The sequence below is a fragment of the Staurois parvus genome, unplaced genomic scaffold (assembly GCF_062004578.1).
Source record: "Staurois parvus isolate SC_StPar_1 unplaced genomic scaffold, SC_StPar_1.0 ptg000803l, whole genome shotgun sequence".
Classification (NCBI taxonomy): Eukaryota; Metazoa; Chordata; class Amphibia; order Anura; family Ranidae; genus Staurois; species Staurois parvus.
Genome location: NW_028318599.1, coordinates 128372 through 144021, shown reverse-complemented (window position 1 = coordinate 144021; position 15650 = coordinate 128372). Strand labels below are relative to the sequence as shown.

At 46.5% G+C, this 15650-nt stretch overlaps 1 protein-coding gene across 1 annotated transcript in view; it reads left to right on the top strand.

Annotated features, from left to right (window-relative positions):
- ARPC2 (actin related protein 2/3 complex subunit 2) overlaps window positions 1-15650 on the top strand; it is a 52763-nt gene that overhangs the window by 26267 nt on the left and 10846 nt on the right. Inside the window, exons 5-9 of the mRNA XM_089654827.1 lie at window positions 3406-3592; window positions 5277-5370; window positions 5475-5601; window positions 7194-7294; window positions 15415-15515. Coding sequence (XP_089510953.1) covers window positions 3406-3592; window positions 5277-5370; window positions 5475-5601; window positions 7194-7294; window positions 15415-15515 — 610 coding nt within the window. The remainder of the gene's footprint in view (window positions 1-3405; window positions 3593-5276; window positions 5371-5474; window positions 5602-7193; window positions 7295-15414; window positions 15516-15650) is intronic.

Genomic DNA, 15650 nt, shown 5'->3' with positions numbered 1-15650 from the left:
TTTCTTTTTTTTTTAATTTTAGATAAAGTAAGGGCGTTTTTGCCATCTATGTCCTATTGGGGAGATTTCCCTTCACTTCTTGTCCCATAGCTAAAACCGTAATAGAGCGATAATCTCAGCAAATGAAAGGAATCCATTGGTCCCCAGGTCACCAGAACTAGTATCCCATTGGAAGATTTTGCCTCTCCTACTTTTCTAGGGACAGCCCAAAATTTGGAGGCTACTTTACTTTCACTTTTTGATAATAATGGTAAGGAGTAGGAGTGAGTTAGAACCCTTGCTAGCTTCCTTTACTCTGTCCAAAACTTTAAAGCTGATGTTTAGGGATTTTTAAAAAAAAATTTTTTTTTTTTTTTAATCGGTACTAATATTTACATGAATGAAGCGTGCCCCATGTGGTTGTTGTGTTCCTTCAGTCCTCTGCTCCCAGAGAATCAAATCTGCACTCCTCTGCCCCCCACTACCCCTGCAATGGTAATCTTCTGATGCTGCTGGGCGGGGATTGATACAAGTGGCTGCACCTGTCAAAGGCACTTGTCATAGGTGCTAATCATACACACCTTTCCACCCCTCCTCTGTTCATGGAAGCTATGCTATCAGTTCCCACAACGAAAAGCACTCTGTGAATGGAGGATGGGTGAATGAATGAATGACAGATCTGCCTCCGTTCATAGAAGCTGTGCTATCAGTTCCCACAACGAAAAGCACTCTGTGAATGGAGGATGGGTGAATGAATGACAGATCTGCCTCCATTCATAGAAGCTGTGCTATCAGTTCCCACAACGAAAAGCACTCTGTGAATGGAGGATGGGTGAATGAATGACAGATCTGCCTCCGTTCATAGAAGCTGTGCTATCAGTTCCCACAACGAAAAGCACTCTGTGAATGGAGGATGGGTGAATGAATGACAGATCTGCCTACGTTCATAGAAGCTGTGCTATCAGTTCCCACAACGAAAAGCAATCTGAATGAATGACAGATCTGCCTCCTCCATTCATAGAGCACTTTTCACTGTGGGAAGCAATAGTACGGCTTCTGTGAATGGAGGAGGAGGGTGTCAAGAGAGGGTATAATTGGCACATTTGACAAATGGCCGTGGCAGACTCATACAACTGTGCTGGTGGTTGCTGTGTTTCCTGAATCTTTATTCTTCCGGCTCTGGGTACCCCTGCAGCATCCTACAATCACCGCTGGGCGGGGTACCTGGGGCAGAGGAATGAAGATTTCGAGGAACACGGCAGCCACCGGCACAAGGGGCAGTATTCATTTTATGTAAGTACTGTCCCTGGTGCTGATTTTATAAAAAAAACCACTAAACTTGAATTCTCAGTCAACCAGGTCTAAGAGGGAGTGGAACTCCACAAAGGTGTCAACCTGAAGACAGACTGATCTCCTGTCGTAAAAAAAAAAAAAAAATCTAAATTTGCTTCAAAATTTTATGTTGCAGTTGACTTGATAGGAAAAAAATCAAAGCTGTTTTAGTGCTTCTAAAGCTGCTTTCACACTGATCAGTTGTTTCTTCTGGAAGAAAAATGCATGACTGAGTTCCTATGGAACTCTTTACACTGGTCAGTTGGGTGTCCATTTCAATCCTCATTGAAATCTATGGAAAATGCATCAAAAACACAATGCTGTTGGTTATGGTGCGTTTCTTGAGTCACGAGTCCCCCTTTTTTTTTTTTTTTAATTTAAATGCATGTGGGGTGTGGTTTTTTTTTTTTTTGTTTTTTTTTTATTATTTTGCAAAGGAATAGTGAGAAAGTAGCCTTAGTCAAGTACCCTCCCTTTCCCTTTTTTTTTTTTTTTCTGATTGTTTTGTATTTTGCCAGAAACAGGAAGATTGCTTGTTCAAGTCTGTGACTTTTAAAAGTACTTAAAGCGGAGTCCCAGCTGTTTAATTATTTTTTTTCTAAAGGCACCCACGTGAGAGTGGCAGCTTAGGCAATGCAAGTTGAGATCACCTGTACTTGTAATCCTTTTGCTTTCCTTATAAAAAAATAAATGTACTTACTGCACCCTCATATTGTTAACGCTGCCATCTTAAGTGTGGGCACCTGAAGCTTGCTCAGGCATTCTTCCGGGAAATTGTGCAGCTGGCTACCCAGCATGCACTTCCCGTTTTTCGCACCTGCGCAGTGTAAAGGAGGAGCGATCTCGCACCTGGGCAGTGTGAAGAAGGGGGCGATCTCGCACCTGCGCGGTGTGAAGGAGGAGCGATCTCGCACCTGCGCAGTGTGAAGGAGGAGCGATCTCGCACCTGCGCGGTGTGAAGGAGGAGCGATCTCGCACCTGCGCAGTGTGAAGGAGGAGCGATCTCGCACCTGCGCGGTGTGAAGGAGGGGCAATCTCGCACCTGGGCAGTGTGAAGAAGGGGGCGATCTCGCAGCTGCGCAGTGTGAAGGAGGAGCGATCTCGCACCTGGGCAGTGTGAAGAAGGGGGCGATCTCGCACCTGCGCGGTGTGAAGGAGGAGCGATCTCGCACCTGCGCAGTGTGAAGGAGGAGCGATCTCGCACCTGCGCGGTGTGAAGGAGGAGCGATCTCGCACCTGCGCAGTGTGAAGGAGGAGCGATCTCGCACCTGCGCGGTGTGAAGGAGGGGCAATCTCGCACCTGGGCAGTGTGAAGAAGGGGGCGATCTCGCAGCTGCGCAGTGTGAAGGAGGGGGCGATCTCGCACCTGCGCAGTGTGAAGGAGGGGGCGATCTCGCACCTGGGCGGCGCGAAGAAGGGGGCGATCTCGCACCTGGGCGGCGCGAAGAAGGGGGCGATCTCGCACCTGGGCGGCGCGAAGAAGGGGGCGATCTCGCACCTGGGCGGCGCGAAGAAGGGGGCGATCTCGCACCTGGGCGGCGCGAAGAAGGGGGCGATCTCGCACCTGGGCGGCGCGAAGAAGGGGGCGATCTCGCACCTGCGTAGTGTGAAGAAATCCCAGCGACCGCATCTCTTCCGGTCTCATAACGCAAGATTTTGCTATCAGGTACCTAGGACTGCTGGGATAGATGACGCCAATATCCCAGAAGCCCTAGGGAATGCCTGATGATGTAATCACCTCGGCGGCTGGGACCGGAAGTGGAGACAAAAATTACCAATAAAAGGTATTTAGGGAAAAAATATCTACATATATATTGCCAACATGGACTGTGAAGAGGGAGACCATTGTCTTTCAAGGGAGTAAAAAAAAAAAAAGGCTGGAACTCCGCTTTAATTCAGTGACAGCCAGGCTACTAGCATTTTCAGAGTGAGGCCAACAATGGCAGTACTCATACTACTTGAGTTAGTAATGCAAAGTAACCAATTGGCAGTTGTCTCTCATTGTTGGTCCCCTCTACACCTTTCCATTGCTCTTTGTGCTGCGTCAATGACACCTGACACGATGGTAAAGAGATGAAACTGTTTTCTGTGCAGGTTACAATGTATCTTTGCTGTATGATTTGGAGTCGTTGCCTCAAAACCGAGACTCCGTTATCCACCAGGCCGGCATGCTAAAGAGAAACTGCTTTGCCTCCGTGTTTGAGAAGTACTTCAGGTTTCAGGAAGAGGGAAGAGATGGGGAAAAGAGAGCCGTCATTCACTACCGGGAAGACGAGACCATGTAAGTCTAATCCGCTTTTCTCTGCTCGCACTTCACTCCTCCCATCATACATTGTGCCCAATGCATACAGGATGAAACCATGGAGGTCGCTCTGCAAGGAATGGGAGGGTGTGGGTTAAGATTATATTTTACTATTATTATATATTTGCTTAATTTATACGGTTTTTAAACCACCTTCTTTTAGTGGAGAGCGTTCATCTCCTCCCTGTGTCAAAATATCATCCAGCCTCCTTATACGTCAGACAGGAAACTTTAATTGGAGGGATGAAGGAGATCTGCCCAGGAGACCATTACTCCATATAGAATATTCTTGGAGTAAGAGTGTTTTTCTTCTGCAACCCAAATAAAAGTGGGTTTAAAAGCCTTTTATTCCCCTCAAAGTGCCAACCCCCCCCCCCCCCCCCCCCCACCAAAGAAAAAAAGATAAAGGATCAACAAAGACTCAGCCACTCAGTTCCCCCCCCCCCCAGTAAAGTGAGGACACTCTCCCTTCCTACACCAAGGCCCCCCCCCCCCAGCGAGGACTCAGCTGGTTGGCTCCGCCCCCTTAACCCCCCTCCTAGTGAGATCTCGGCCATTCAGCTATCAAAACCCACCACCAACACCCCTGCGTTCCCAGCAAGGACTCAGCCGTTCGGCTTCCCCCCCCATGCTACCAGCAAGGACTAAGCTGTTCGGCTCCACCCCCTTAACCCCTCCCCCCCAAACCCCCTGTGGTCCCAGCAAGATCTTAGCCCCCTCCATTACCCCCCTCCCACCGAGGTCTCAGCCGTTCAGCATCCCCTCTCTCAACAAAGACTCAGCCACTTGGTCCCCCCCCCAGTAAACCGAGGACTCAGCCACATGACACTTTCCCTCCCTACCCCCCCCCCCCCCAAACCTCCTGCGCTCCCAGCAAGGGCTCAGCCCCCCCCTCCCTGCGAGGTCTCAGCCACTCGGCATCCCGTCTCTCAACAAAGACCCAGCCACTCGGTTTCCAACCAGCCCCCCCCCCCCCACTCCCTACCCCCCCCCAGCAAGCACTCAGCCATTGAGCTCCTCCCCCCCATGCTCCCAGCGAGGACTAAGCTGTTCGGCTCCACCCCCTTAACCCCCCCACCAAGCCCCTGTGCTCCCAGCAAGGGCTCAGCTCCCCCCTCCCAGCGAGATCTCAGCCACTCGGCATCCCCTCTCTCAACAAAGACTCAGCCACTCAGTTTCCCCCCCAGTAAAGCGAGGACTCAGCCGCATGACACTTTCCCTCCCTACCCACCCTCCCAGTAAGGACTCAGCCGTTCGGCTATACCCCCCCGCGCTCCCTTTGAGGACTCCGCTTTTTGTCTCCGCGCTCCCGGCAAAGACTCAGCCGTTCGGCTCCACCCCCTAAACCCCCTGCGCTCCCAGCAAAGGGCTCAGCTCCCCCCCCCTCCCAGCGAGGTCTCAGCCGCTCGGCATCCCCTCTTCCAGCACAAGCTTAATTTCAAGTCTTTCTATTTGATATTATCACTGATTAAAGGGCACAAATATTAGGCAATACTTGTTATGTAGTCTCACCTCTCCCTGAATGCTAGGTAAGAAAACAGTGGGGGGGGAGCCCTCATTTTGCTAACAGCATGCTAACAAGGCTGGGAATCCTGACATATGGGATTGGTGACTCTTTAAATGTGAGTCTCTGACTCTAATCATGTGTTGAAACATTGAACAGGTATGTGGAAGCCAAGAAGGACCGGGTGACTGTGGTGTTTAGCACAGTGTTCAAGGATGACGACGATGTGGTGATAGGAAAAGTATTCATGCAGGTAAGTGTGCTTGTATAAGTCGGGCATATTTCCAGTAATTCCCCCTATAAACAAAGTGGGATTCCTCCATCTCTGACATCTTGTTGATTTGTCCTTTTTGCTAGGAGTTTAAGGAAGGGCGCCGCGCCAGTCACACAGCACCTCAGGTCTTGTTCAGCCATCGAGAGCCTCCTCTGGAACTAAAGGACACAGACGCAGCAGTGGGCGACAACATCGGTTATATCACATTTGGTAAGTACACGCCACCTTCACCTGGTGAGTCCTAGAAGGTGGCATCTTCTATTTCACATAGGAGGACATAGCAAAAAAGATCTGTATAAGTCTTTACCCAAAATACTAAGCAGACCTTACATGAAAATGAGGAAACCTCCAAATAAACAGTAAAGCCTAAAAGTCAACCCTAGAGCCTCGACTTTTGGATTGTTCCTGAAGGTTCTGGTGATGTCAAGGTGCTGTATTGTAATCTTGGAAAGATTCTTACAGTGTCTATTGGAAGTCAGAGCCCACCTCATTTCCTTGCTTGGGTGACATCCATCATGATTTAGCCCTTTCCTACCCAGCATGACTGACCCTGTCCCTCCTCTTTCATTCATTGGATTTCAGTTCCTTCAATCATGTTGGCTCAGGATTACATGTGGGTGATACCTAGGGTGGTCTTCATGCAAATACACTTTGCCTTGGAACATTCTAGACCAGTGTTTCTCAGCCTTTTTTTTGTCAAGGCACCCTTTAAAATTATGGACAGCCCCGAGGCACCCTTTAAAATTATGGACAGCCCCGAGGCACCCTTTAAAATTAGGGACAGCCCCGAGGCACCCTTTAAAATTAGGGACAGCCCCGAGGCACCCTTTAAAATTGGGGCCAGCCCCGAGGCACCCTTTAAGATTGGGGCCAGCCCCGAGGCACCCTTTAAGATTGGGGCCAGCCCCGAGGCACCCTTTAAGATTGGGGCCAGCCCCGAGGCACCCTTTAAGATTGGGGCCAGCCCCGAGGCACCCTTTAAGATTGGGGCCAGCCCCGAGGCACCCTTTAAGATTGGGGTGCCTCAAGACTGTCCATAATTTTTTAAGGGCACACCATTCCAAAATGTGAAAAACTATTCTAATAGTTTTATATAACTCTGCAACATCCACAGATGTAGGACACCCAACATTAGAGGGGATTTATTCTTCCAAACCAAATACACTTTTGCACACTGATACTGACTAGTATTCCATTGTTTCTCTTCTCCCTCAGGTTTTTCTCCATTACTGAGCTAATATGACCCCAGTGCTGATGGAGAGGGGCGGGGGAGGGTCAAACTAGGATGCTGTGCAGGCAGCTGACATTTTCCTTATCAAGGGATGATGTCATTGGTTGTCAGGATTCTGGCGGCTAGAAGGTCGTTATGGTGCGTAATGAAAACCTGTGGCTTTGTGTAACTAAAAGGCAGGCTTGTTCCACCTTCTTGCTTGTATACAAGTTTTGGTAAATTTTTAGACATTTTGTCAAGGCACCCCTGAAGACACCTCAAGGCACCCCAGGGTTCCTGGGCACCCTGGTTGAGAAAGGCAGCTCTAGACTGACATCCACCCATCAAGACATACATTTTTGCATAACTCCTCCCTAGAGCCAGCCCGCTAACCTCAGGGCTCTTGTGATGTTTTCTGGAAACTTGTGTACAGCACCCTGCTGGCCCCTCCCACCAGCCATGATCTGCCCACATTACATAGAGAAGCGCAGAGTTTTATTTAATGGTTTCACTAGTATGATGGAGTTGGAGGGAGGAACCAAAGACAAAATAAAAGCAGTACTCCTAACAATTCTTGTTTCCGCCTCCTCAGTGCTCTTTCCTCGTCACACCAATGCCAATGCAAGGGACAACACCATCAATCTCATTCACACATTCCGGGACTACCTGCATTACCACATCAAGTGCTCCAAGGTAAGCAATCAAAAACTGCCTCTGACGTACAGGTATCAGATTTACAATAAAGTGCACATGTTCCTTTTTTTTTTTTTTTTAATGTCATAAACTAACATTCAGGCTTTATTCTCACTGAGTATTATTGAGACATTAGTCTTTTTTTATAAAAGCTTTTTTCAGTTTCAAACAATAGCTTGTACTTTAAATGGGAGCTCTGCACAAGTAGGTCACATACAGCGCATCCAGAAAGTATTCACAGCACTTAACTTGTGCCACATTTTCTTATGTTACAGCCTTATTCCAAAATGGATTAAATTAATTTTTTTTCCCTCAACATTCTACAAACAATATCCCATAATGACAACGTGAAAGATGTTCGTTTTGAAATCTTTGCAATTTATTAAAAAATAAAAAATGAAAAAAAAAAACACATGTACATAAGTATTCCCAGCCTTTGCTCAATACTTTGTTGAAGCCCCTTTAGCACCAATTCAAACCTCAAGTCGTTTTGAGTATGATGCTACAAGCTTGGCACACCTATTTCTGGGCAATTTCTCCCATTCTTCTTTGCAGTACCTCTCAAGCTCCATCAGGTTGGATGGGGAGTATGGGTGCACAGCCATTTTCAGATCTCTCCAGAGATGTTCAATCGGGTTCAAGTCTGGGCTCTGGCTGGGCCACTCCAGGGCATATTCACACAGTTGGCCCGTAGCCACTCCTGTATTATGTGTGCTTAGGGTCATTGTCCTGTTGAAAGATGAACCGTCTCCCTAGTCTAAGGTCCAGAGCGCTCTGGAACAGGTTTTCATCAAGGATGTCTCTGTACATTGTTGCATTCATCTTTCCTTCGATCCTGACTAGTCTCCCAGTTCCTGCCGCTGAAAAAAATCCCCACGGCATGATGCTGCCACCACCATGCTTCACTGTAGGGATGGTATTGGCCAGGTGGTAAGTGGTGCCTGGTTTTCTCCAGACATTACACTTGGCATTCAGGCCAAAGAGTTCAATCTTTGTTTCATCAGACCAGAGAGTTTGTTTCTCAAGGTCTGAGAGTCCCTCAGATGAGTTTTGGCAAACTTCAGGCGGGCTGCCATTTGCCTTTTACTGAGGAGTGGCTTCTGTCTGACCACTCTACCATAGAGGCCTGATTGGTGGAATGCTTTAGAGATGGTTGTTCTTCTGGAAGGTTCTCCTCTCTCCACAGAGAAACGCTGGAGCTCTTTCAGAGTGACCCATCGGGTGCTCTGTTACCTCCCTGGCGAAGGCCCTTCTCCCTCAATTTGCTCATTTTGGCCGGGTGACCTGCTCTAGGAAGATTCCTGGTGGTTCCAAACATCTTCCATTTACGGATGATGGAGGCCACTGTGCTCATTGGGAACCTTCAATGCTGCAGAAATGTTTCTCTACCCTTCCCCAGATCTGTGCCTTGATACAATCCTGTCTCGGAGGTCTACGGACAATTCCTTGGACTTCATGGCTTGGTTTGTGCTCCGACATGCACTGGTAACTGTGGGACCTTCTATAGACAGGTTTATGCCTTTCATAATCATGTCCAATCAACCGAATTTCCCACAAGTGGACTCCAATCAACTTTTGGAAACATCTCAAGGATGATCAGTGGGAACAGGATGCACCAGAGCTCAATCTTGAGTGTCGTGGCAAAGGCTGTGAAAACCTATGTACATGTGTTTTTTGGGTATTTGGTTTTTTTGGTTTTTTTTTTTAATAAATTGCAAAGATTTCAAAACAAACTTCTTTCACGTTGTCATTATGGGGTATTGTTTGTAGAATGTTGACGAGAAAGATGAATTTAAATCATTTTGGAATAAGGCTGTAACATAACAAAATGTGGCAAAAGTTAAGTGCTGGGAACACTTTCTGGATGCACTGTATATAATATATGTATATTACTGTGGTTAGCTCTTCTTTCTCATCACTCTTGAGTTTGCACGCTGATTTTCATAAAGCTTTATTTTTCAAAATGTGCACATTGGAAGTCCTGTCTGGGGTGTTTACTCTAGAATTCTGCATACTTTTTAGAGAATGCCTGTCTCTAAAGGATGTCTAACAGCAGGAAAAAGGAGATCCTGATTCCTGTATATAGATCTTCATTTGTCACTAGAAGAATCCGCAGCAGGAGGTCCTGATTCCTCTATATGGATCTTTTGTTATGACTGAAAGGATTAGGAACAGGAGGAAGGAGGTCCTGATTCCCAATGCAGATCCTTTGTTATAACTGGAAGGATCAGCAACAGGAGGAAGGAGTGTCAGGGCAGGAGCTGAGGAACGGACAGGCAGGCCTAACAATGTAACGCACTGGCTGACGACAACCACCACCCACAGACCGAAGTCCCCCAGGGCGCGGAGTCTAAGTCCCAGGCTGCCCTTCACCAGGGCCCCTGATGGTGGGGATGGACTTGACGCAGCCAGGAACCAGGTCGCGGCCCCCGAGACACCTCAGCTGCGGTAATGGCCGCCGCCAATGGCGTGTAGCTGGTGGAAGAAACAAAAGAGTAGTCAGACAAGCCGGGGTCAACAACAACAGGACAAAACAGTACAGGACAGCAGACGAGAATCACAGGTCACAAGCCGGGTTCAGCAACAGAGGGTCAGATCAAAGGAGAATACAGAGAATAGTCAGCCTGGGACTTAGACTCCGCGCCCTGGGGGACTTCGGTCTGTGGGTGGTGGTTGTCGTCAGCCAGTGCGTTGTGTTGTTAGGCCTGCCTGTCCGTTCCTCAGCTCCTGCCCTGACATTACACAAGTGCCAAGAGCATGTGCGGGCCACAGGCTTATATGTCATCAGCCACGCCCCTCTGGGGGGTGGACCTCAGAGACCTAAAGACATAAAAAGGATACCCATCATGCACAGCAGAATCCAAGATGGACGCCAGCACATGGAGTAACATAACCTCAGGGAAAAGGTAGGACCTTGACAGTGAGGTCCTGATTCCCAATGAAGATCCTTTGTTATAACTGGAAGGATCAGCAACAGGAGGAAGGAGGTCCCAATTCCCAATGTAGATCCTATGTAATAACTGGAAGGATCAGCAACAGGAGGAAGGAGGTCCTGATTCCCAATGTAGATCCTTTGTTATAACTGGAAGGATCAGCAACGGGAGGAAGGAGGTCCTGATTCCCCAATGTAGATCCTTTGTTATAACGAAGGATCAGCAACAGGAGGAAGGACGTCCCAATTCCCAATGTAGATCCTATGTAATAACTGGAAGGATCAGCAACAGAAGGAAGGTGGTTCTGATTCCCCAATGTAGATCCTTTGTTATAACGAAGGATCAGCAACGGGAGGAAGGAGGTTCTGATTCCCCAATGTAGATACTTTCTTATAACTGGAAGGATCAGCAACAGGAGGAAGGAGGTCCCGATTCCCAATGTAGATCCTTTGTTATAACTAGAGGGATCAGCAACAGGAGGAAGGAGGTCCCAATGTAGATCCTATGTAATAACTGGAAGGATCAGCAACAGGAGGAAGGAGGTCCTGATATCCCAATGTAGATTCTTTGTTATAACTGGAAGGATCAGCAACAGGAAGAAGGTGGTCTTGATTCCACAATGTAGAGCTTTAGTTATCGCTGGAGAGCTCACCAGCAGGAGGAAGGAGATCCAGTTCTGCTTATATCAGGAGAAACTGCAGGAACTTAGAAACAAAACAAAAAGTGCTTCTGCAGGGATCCAAGTGGGTGCAGATACCTGTCAGAATTAGGTACCTGTTCCTTTAAAAAAAACAAAAAAAACAAAACAAAAAACCTCCAAAAGTTAGAGAGAAGATTAAAGCGGGACTTCGCTTTTCAGATGACGTTCTGCTTTAACTTACCCTCCTGACCATGGGCTTTTTACTTTTTTGTTTTTTACTTTAGGAGAGCTTTAGTCCCTTTTTGATTTTACATTCTGCACGCAGGGAAAATACATTTCGCATAAAATGTTAGGGTAATATAAGATCATGTTGGATTGTCAAGGGCACAGATTAGCACAGCGGTGACTTTTTCATAGGTTTGCAATTGCTAAAAACTGGAACGTTGCATTCTATTTACATGAGCATTGCATGCTTGCTCAGTGAATGAAAATGCCATCCAGATCATCCGATGTCATTGTTGGAACCCGGAGTCCAATAAAAGGAGGGAAGAACATACAATATTTTTTTTTTTTTTTTAAATTGGGGAGTCTGAATCTGATCATTGGGGACCAAAATTCAACCCATCCAGGCTGCAGATTTGCCAACAATAGATTACTATAGCAGGGATCTGTAGCTGCAGAAAAGCTAGAATAGTGCTGTCCTGGACCCTGCAGTGAATGGGAGTGACATGACATCACTACTTCCCTGATGTAAAGAGAATGCAGAAGCACCGCTGCCTGGACCTGCAGAAGATACTTAAACTGGGTGTCAGTCTAAAGCAGCACTGGAGTGAGTAGCGGTTACCCCATTGCCGGTTTTGATCACTCGGGTAATTTATATGTGCAGTCGAGAGAGAGGCAGGGAAATGGACAAATAACCGAAAGCTTTAAATACACGAAGGGCATGAATAACGTTCAGGAGGGCAATATTTTCAGTATTAATCGCTTCCCCTCTGCCCTATAGCAGAAATACTGCTACAGGACGGCAGGGGTGCGCAAAATTGTGTGTGCACACGTGACTTTGCATTTCCGGGTAGGGGCACGCTCACCCTACCCACGCTGCCATTCGCGGCATCGGCTGCCATTCGCGGCATCGGCTGTCAATCAGCAAGTCCCGGCCGGTGATTACTCTGTGGCACCTGGTGGTCGTTGAGTATCTTTGACGAGGGAGAGACCTGTGTATAAACTAAACAGATCTCTCCCCTGTTAGCTCCTGTACACTGCTTTGTATGGTTCTGCTTAGCAGAGCCATACAAAGCAGTGTTCTTAGTGAGACACAGCCCACGTAGTAAAACAGCACACAGTTAACCCTTTGATCACCCCAAATGTTAACTCCTTCCTGCCCAGTGCCATTAGTACAGTGTAAGTGCTTTTTATTAGCACCGATCACTGTATTGGTGCCACTGGGGATGTCAGTGACACCAGATCCGTTCCCCCACAGTGTCAGAATGCCCGCCGCAGTCCCGCTATAAGTCGCTGAACGCCGCTGTTAATAGTAAAAAAAAAAATTCCAATATCCGTACCGCCATTTGTAAATGCTATAACTTTTACGTAAACAAATTAATATACACATTGGAATTTTTTTTTTTTTTTTAGCAAAGAAATGGAGCAGAATACATTTTGGCCTAAATTGGATTTTTTAAATTTTTTTTTTATTTATTGGACATGTTTAATAGCAAAAGATCATTTTGGTGCAGCGGTGCATGACTGTGCAGTTGTAAGTTTTTAAAGTAACGCAGCACCGTATCGCCAAAAAATGGCCTGCTAAGGAAGGGGTGCAAATCCTCTGGAGGGCAAGTAGTTAAAAAAAAATAAAAAAAAAAGTGTTACGCTGCCACACACCACTCAAAAAACTAAATAACAAACCATCTTCATATAATGACCCATTGAAATAGGGTCAACTCACAGATCAACAATAAACACTCAACAGTCCTCCTAACCCCCAAAAGTGCTGAGTGCCATAAGTAAATAATAAATGAAATAATTCATAAAGTAAATAAAGCCGTACATAAATTATTAAATTATCACGTGTAAACTGTGAGTAATAACTACAATAAATACCTAACAGACCTCCTAACCCCCCCAAAGTGTTATGTGCAATAAATAAATAATTGCTAAAATACAGCAGTACATGAAATTTTAAATCATCCAGCGCCAAAAAATTCAGTGAATAAATGTGATTGAAGGAATTATTTGTTTTATCTGATTTTGAAAACCATACAGTGCCACAAAATGTTCAGTGAATAAACAGTCCAATCAGAATGCAACTAAATGGTGCTCCAAACTTTCTGCGCCAGAATAAATGTTAGTGGATCCACCTCATGTGCCACCACCATATAAATTGCTCCCTCACCTCAAAATTTGGCCCAAACAGATCAAATAGCGCTTGCAAATTAAATGGTCATCTGGTCTCTATAATCGCCTGATGGGGCAATCCAACAACGGTGCATGGAGGTGTTCCTTTCCTTTGACAGTCCTCCACAGCCCAGGGTGAGACGTACACTCAAAAAGGAATCCCAGCCACGACACCACCTGCCTGGAGTTTGCATGTTCTCCCTGTGCCTGCGTGGGTTTCCTCCGGGTACTAGGGGATCATGGGGCCTCTGTGTCCTTGCCCAAACTCAAAAAAGCCTATGAAAAAGGTACCAGGGGCATCTCATGGGGCCCCCTACTGATCCCGGCGCCCTCAGGCAGTGCCCGAGATTCCAAATGGTCAGTCCACCCCTGCCTGTCATTAAATCTGCAGTTTAACCACTTCCCGGCTGCCCTATAGAAGAAATACTGCTGCAGGGCTGCACAAAATCGCATAATTAACCTACCAGCATGTCTTTGGAGTGTGGGAGGAAACCAGAGTACCCAGAGGAGACCCACGCAGGCACAGGGAGAACATGCAAACTCCATGCAGGTGGTGCCATGGTTGGGATTTGAACAGACGACCCGAATACTGCCAGGTGGTAGTGCTAATCATTTAGCCATACAAAATGAATGTATCATGTTAGTTGGCCCGTCCACCCTACTGCCTGGCAGTATTAGTATCGCTGGTTCAAATCCCGACCATGGCACCACCTGCCTGGAGTTTGCATGTTCTCCCTGTGCCTGCGTGCGTCTCCTCCGGGTACTCCGGTTTCCTCCCACACTCCAAAGACATGCTGGTAGGTGAATTGGCTCCTGTCTAAATTGTCCCTAGTATGTGTATGTATGAATGTGAGTTAGGGACCTTAGATTGTACATTCCTCGGGGGCGGGGACTGATGTGAATGTACAATATATATGTAAAGCGCTGCGTAAATTGATGGCGCTATATAAGTACCTGAAATAAAATAAATAAATGAATAAAAATGCCTTCGATAGTGTAATCATTTATTGGAATACGAAAGGCACACAAGCAAATGCACTTGCATAGAACTACGGGTCCACAGACCCCAATAAGCCGGTAGCAATTACAGATCAAACATATGGACCAGCATTGACGTCACCGGCCTCCATTTCTTCCGACGCGTTGCGTGACAACCACGTGACTTCCTCAGGAAAAGCCTTTTTGGTGTGTGGTAGCGCAACATTTTTTTTTTCTTTTTTAATATTAATTACTGAGTGGGAACACGGTTTGGTGCTTGCTGCAGTCTCTCGTATTTTTCACTTTGTGTGGGTGGCAGCACATTCGCGTTTGCAGTTTTATCTGATTATTTTTCAATGTGAAACGATGATCAAGAACACGAGGACACGACCTCCAACTAGCTGCAGAAAAGTACAAAAGTAACCTTAGAATTGATATTTGGAACAGAGGCAGTGAGTCAGTCAACAGTCAGTGAATTGAAACATGTTTGGGGATAAACCTAGATCTATATTGGGCAGCACAGTGGCTAAATGGTTAGCACTTCCGTCTGGTAGTACTCAGGTCGTTGGTTCGAATCCCAGCCACGGCACCACCTGCCTGGAGTTTGCATGTTCTCCCTGTGCCTGCGTGGGTTTCCTCTAGGTACTCCGGTTTCCTCCCACACTCCAAAGACATGCTGGTAGGTGAATTGGCTCCTGTCTAAATTGTCCCTAGTATGTGTATGTATGAATGTGAGTTAGGGACCTTAGATTGTACACCCCTTGAGGGTTAGGGACCTTAGATTGTACACCCCTTGAGGGTTAGGGACCTTAGATTGTACACCCCTTGAGGGTTAGGGACTGATGTGAATGTACAATATATATGTAAAGTGCTGCGTAAATTGACGGCGCTATATAACTACCTGAAATAAATAAATAATACCCGGCCAACGGTTAAAAAAAAAACAAAAAAAAAAAACCTGGTAGACAAACTCAATGGACAACTTGGTCTTTTTTTTCTTTTTTTTTTTTGGTCATTCTTTTCTATTTCTATATACAGCTTTTTCAGGATCCAGAAAGGCTGATCTCTGTATCAGACCCTCAGCATCCTAGTATGAAGTATCATAGTACTAAAATTTAGTGATCTCTTCTTGCATCGTGGTCTGTTTTTTTTCTCATGCACTCCTTCTCTACCAGGCTTACATCCACACCCGAATGAGAGCTAAGACATCTGACTTCCTAAAGGTCCTGAACCGCGCTCGTCCCGACGCAGAAAAGAAAGAGATGAAAACTATATCGTAAGTGCCTACATCACCGCCCCTCGGGGTCTTCCATTCATTCAATTGTATCCAAACCCAAGATATAATATTTACTATATTAAAGTGTTACTAAACCCACAGCAGTACAATCAGTCTGTAGATGCAGTAAAGCAT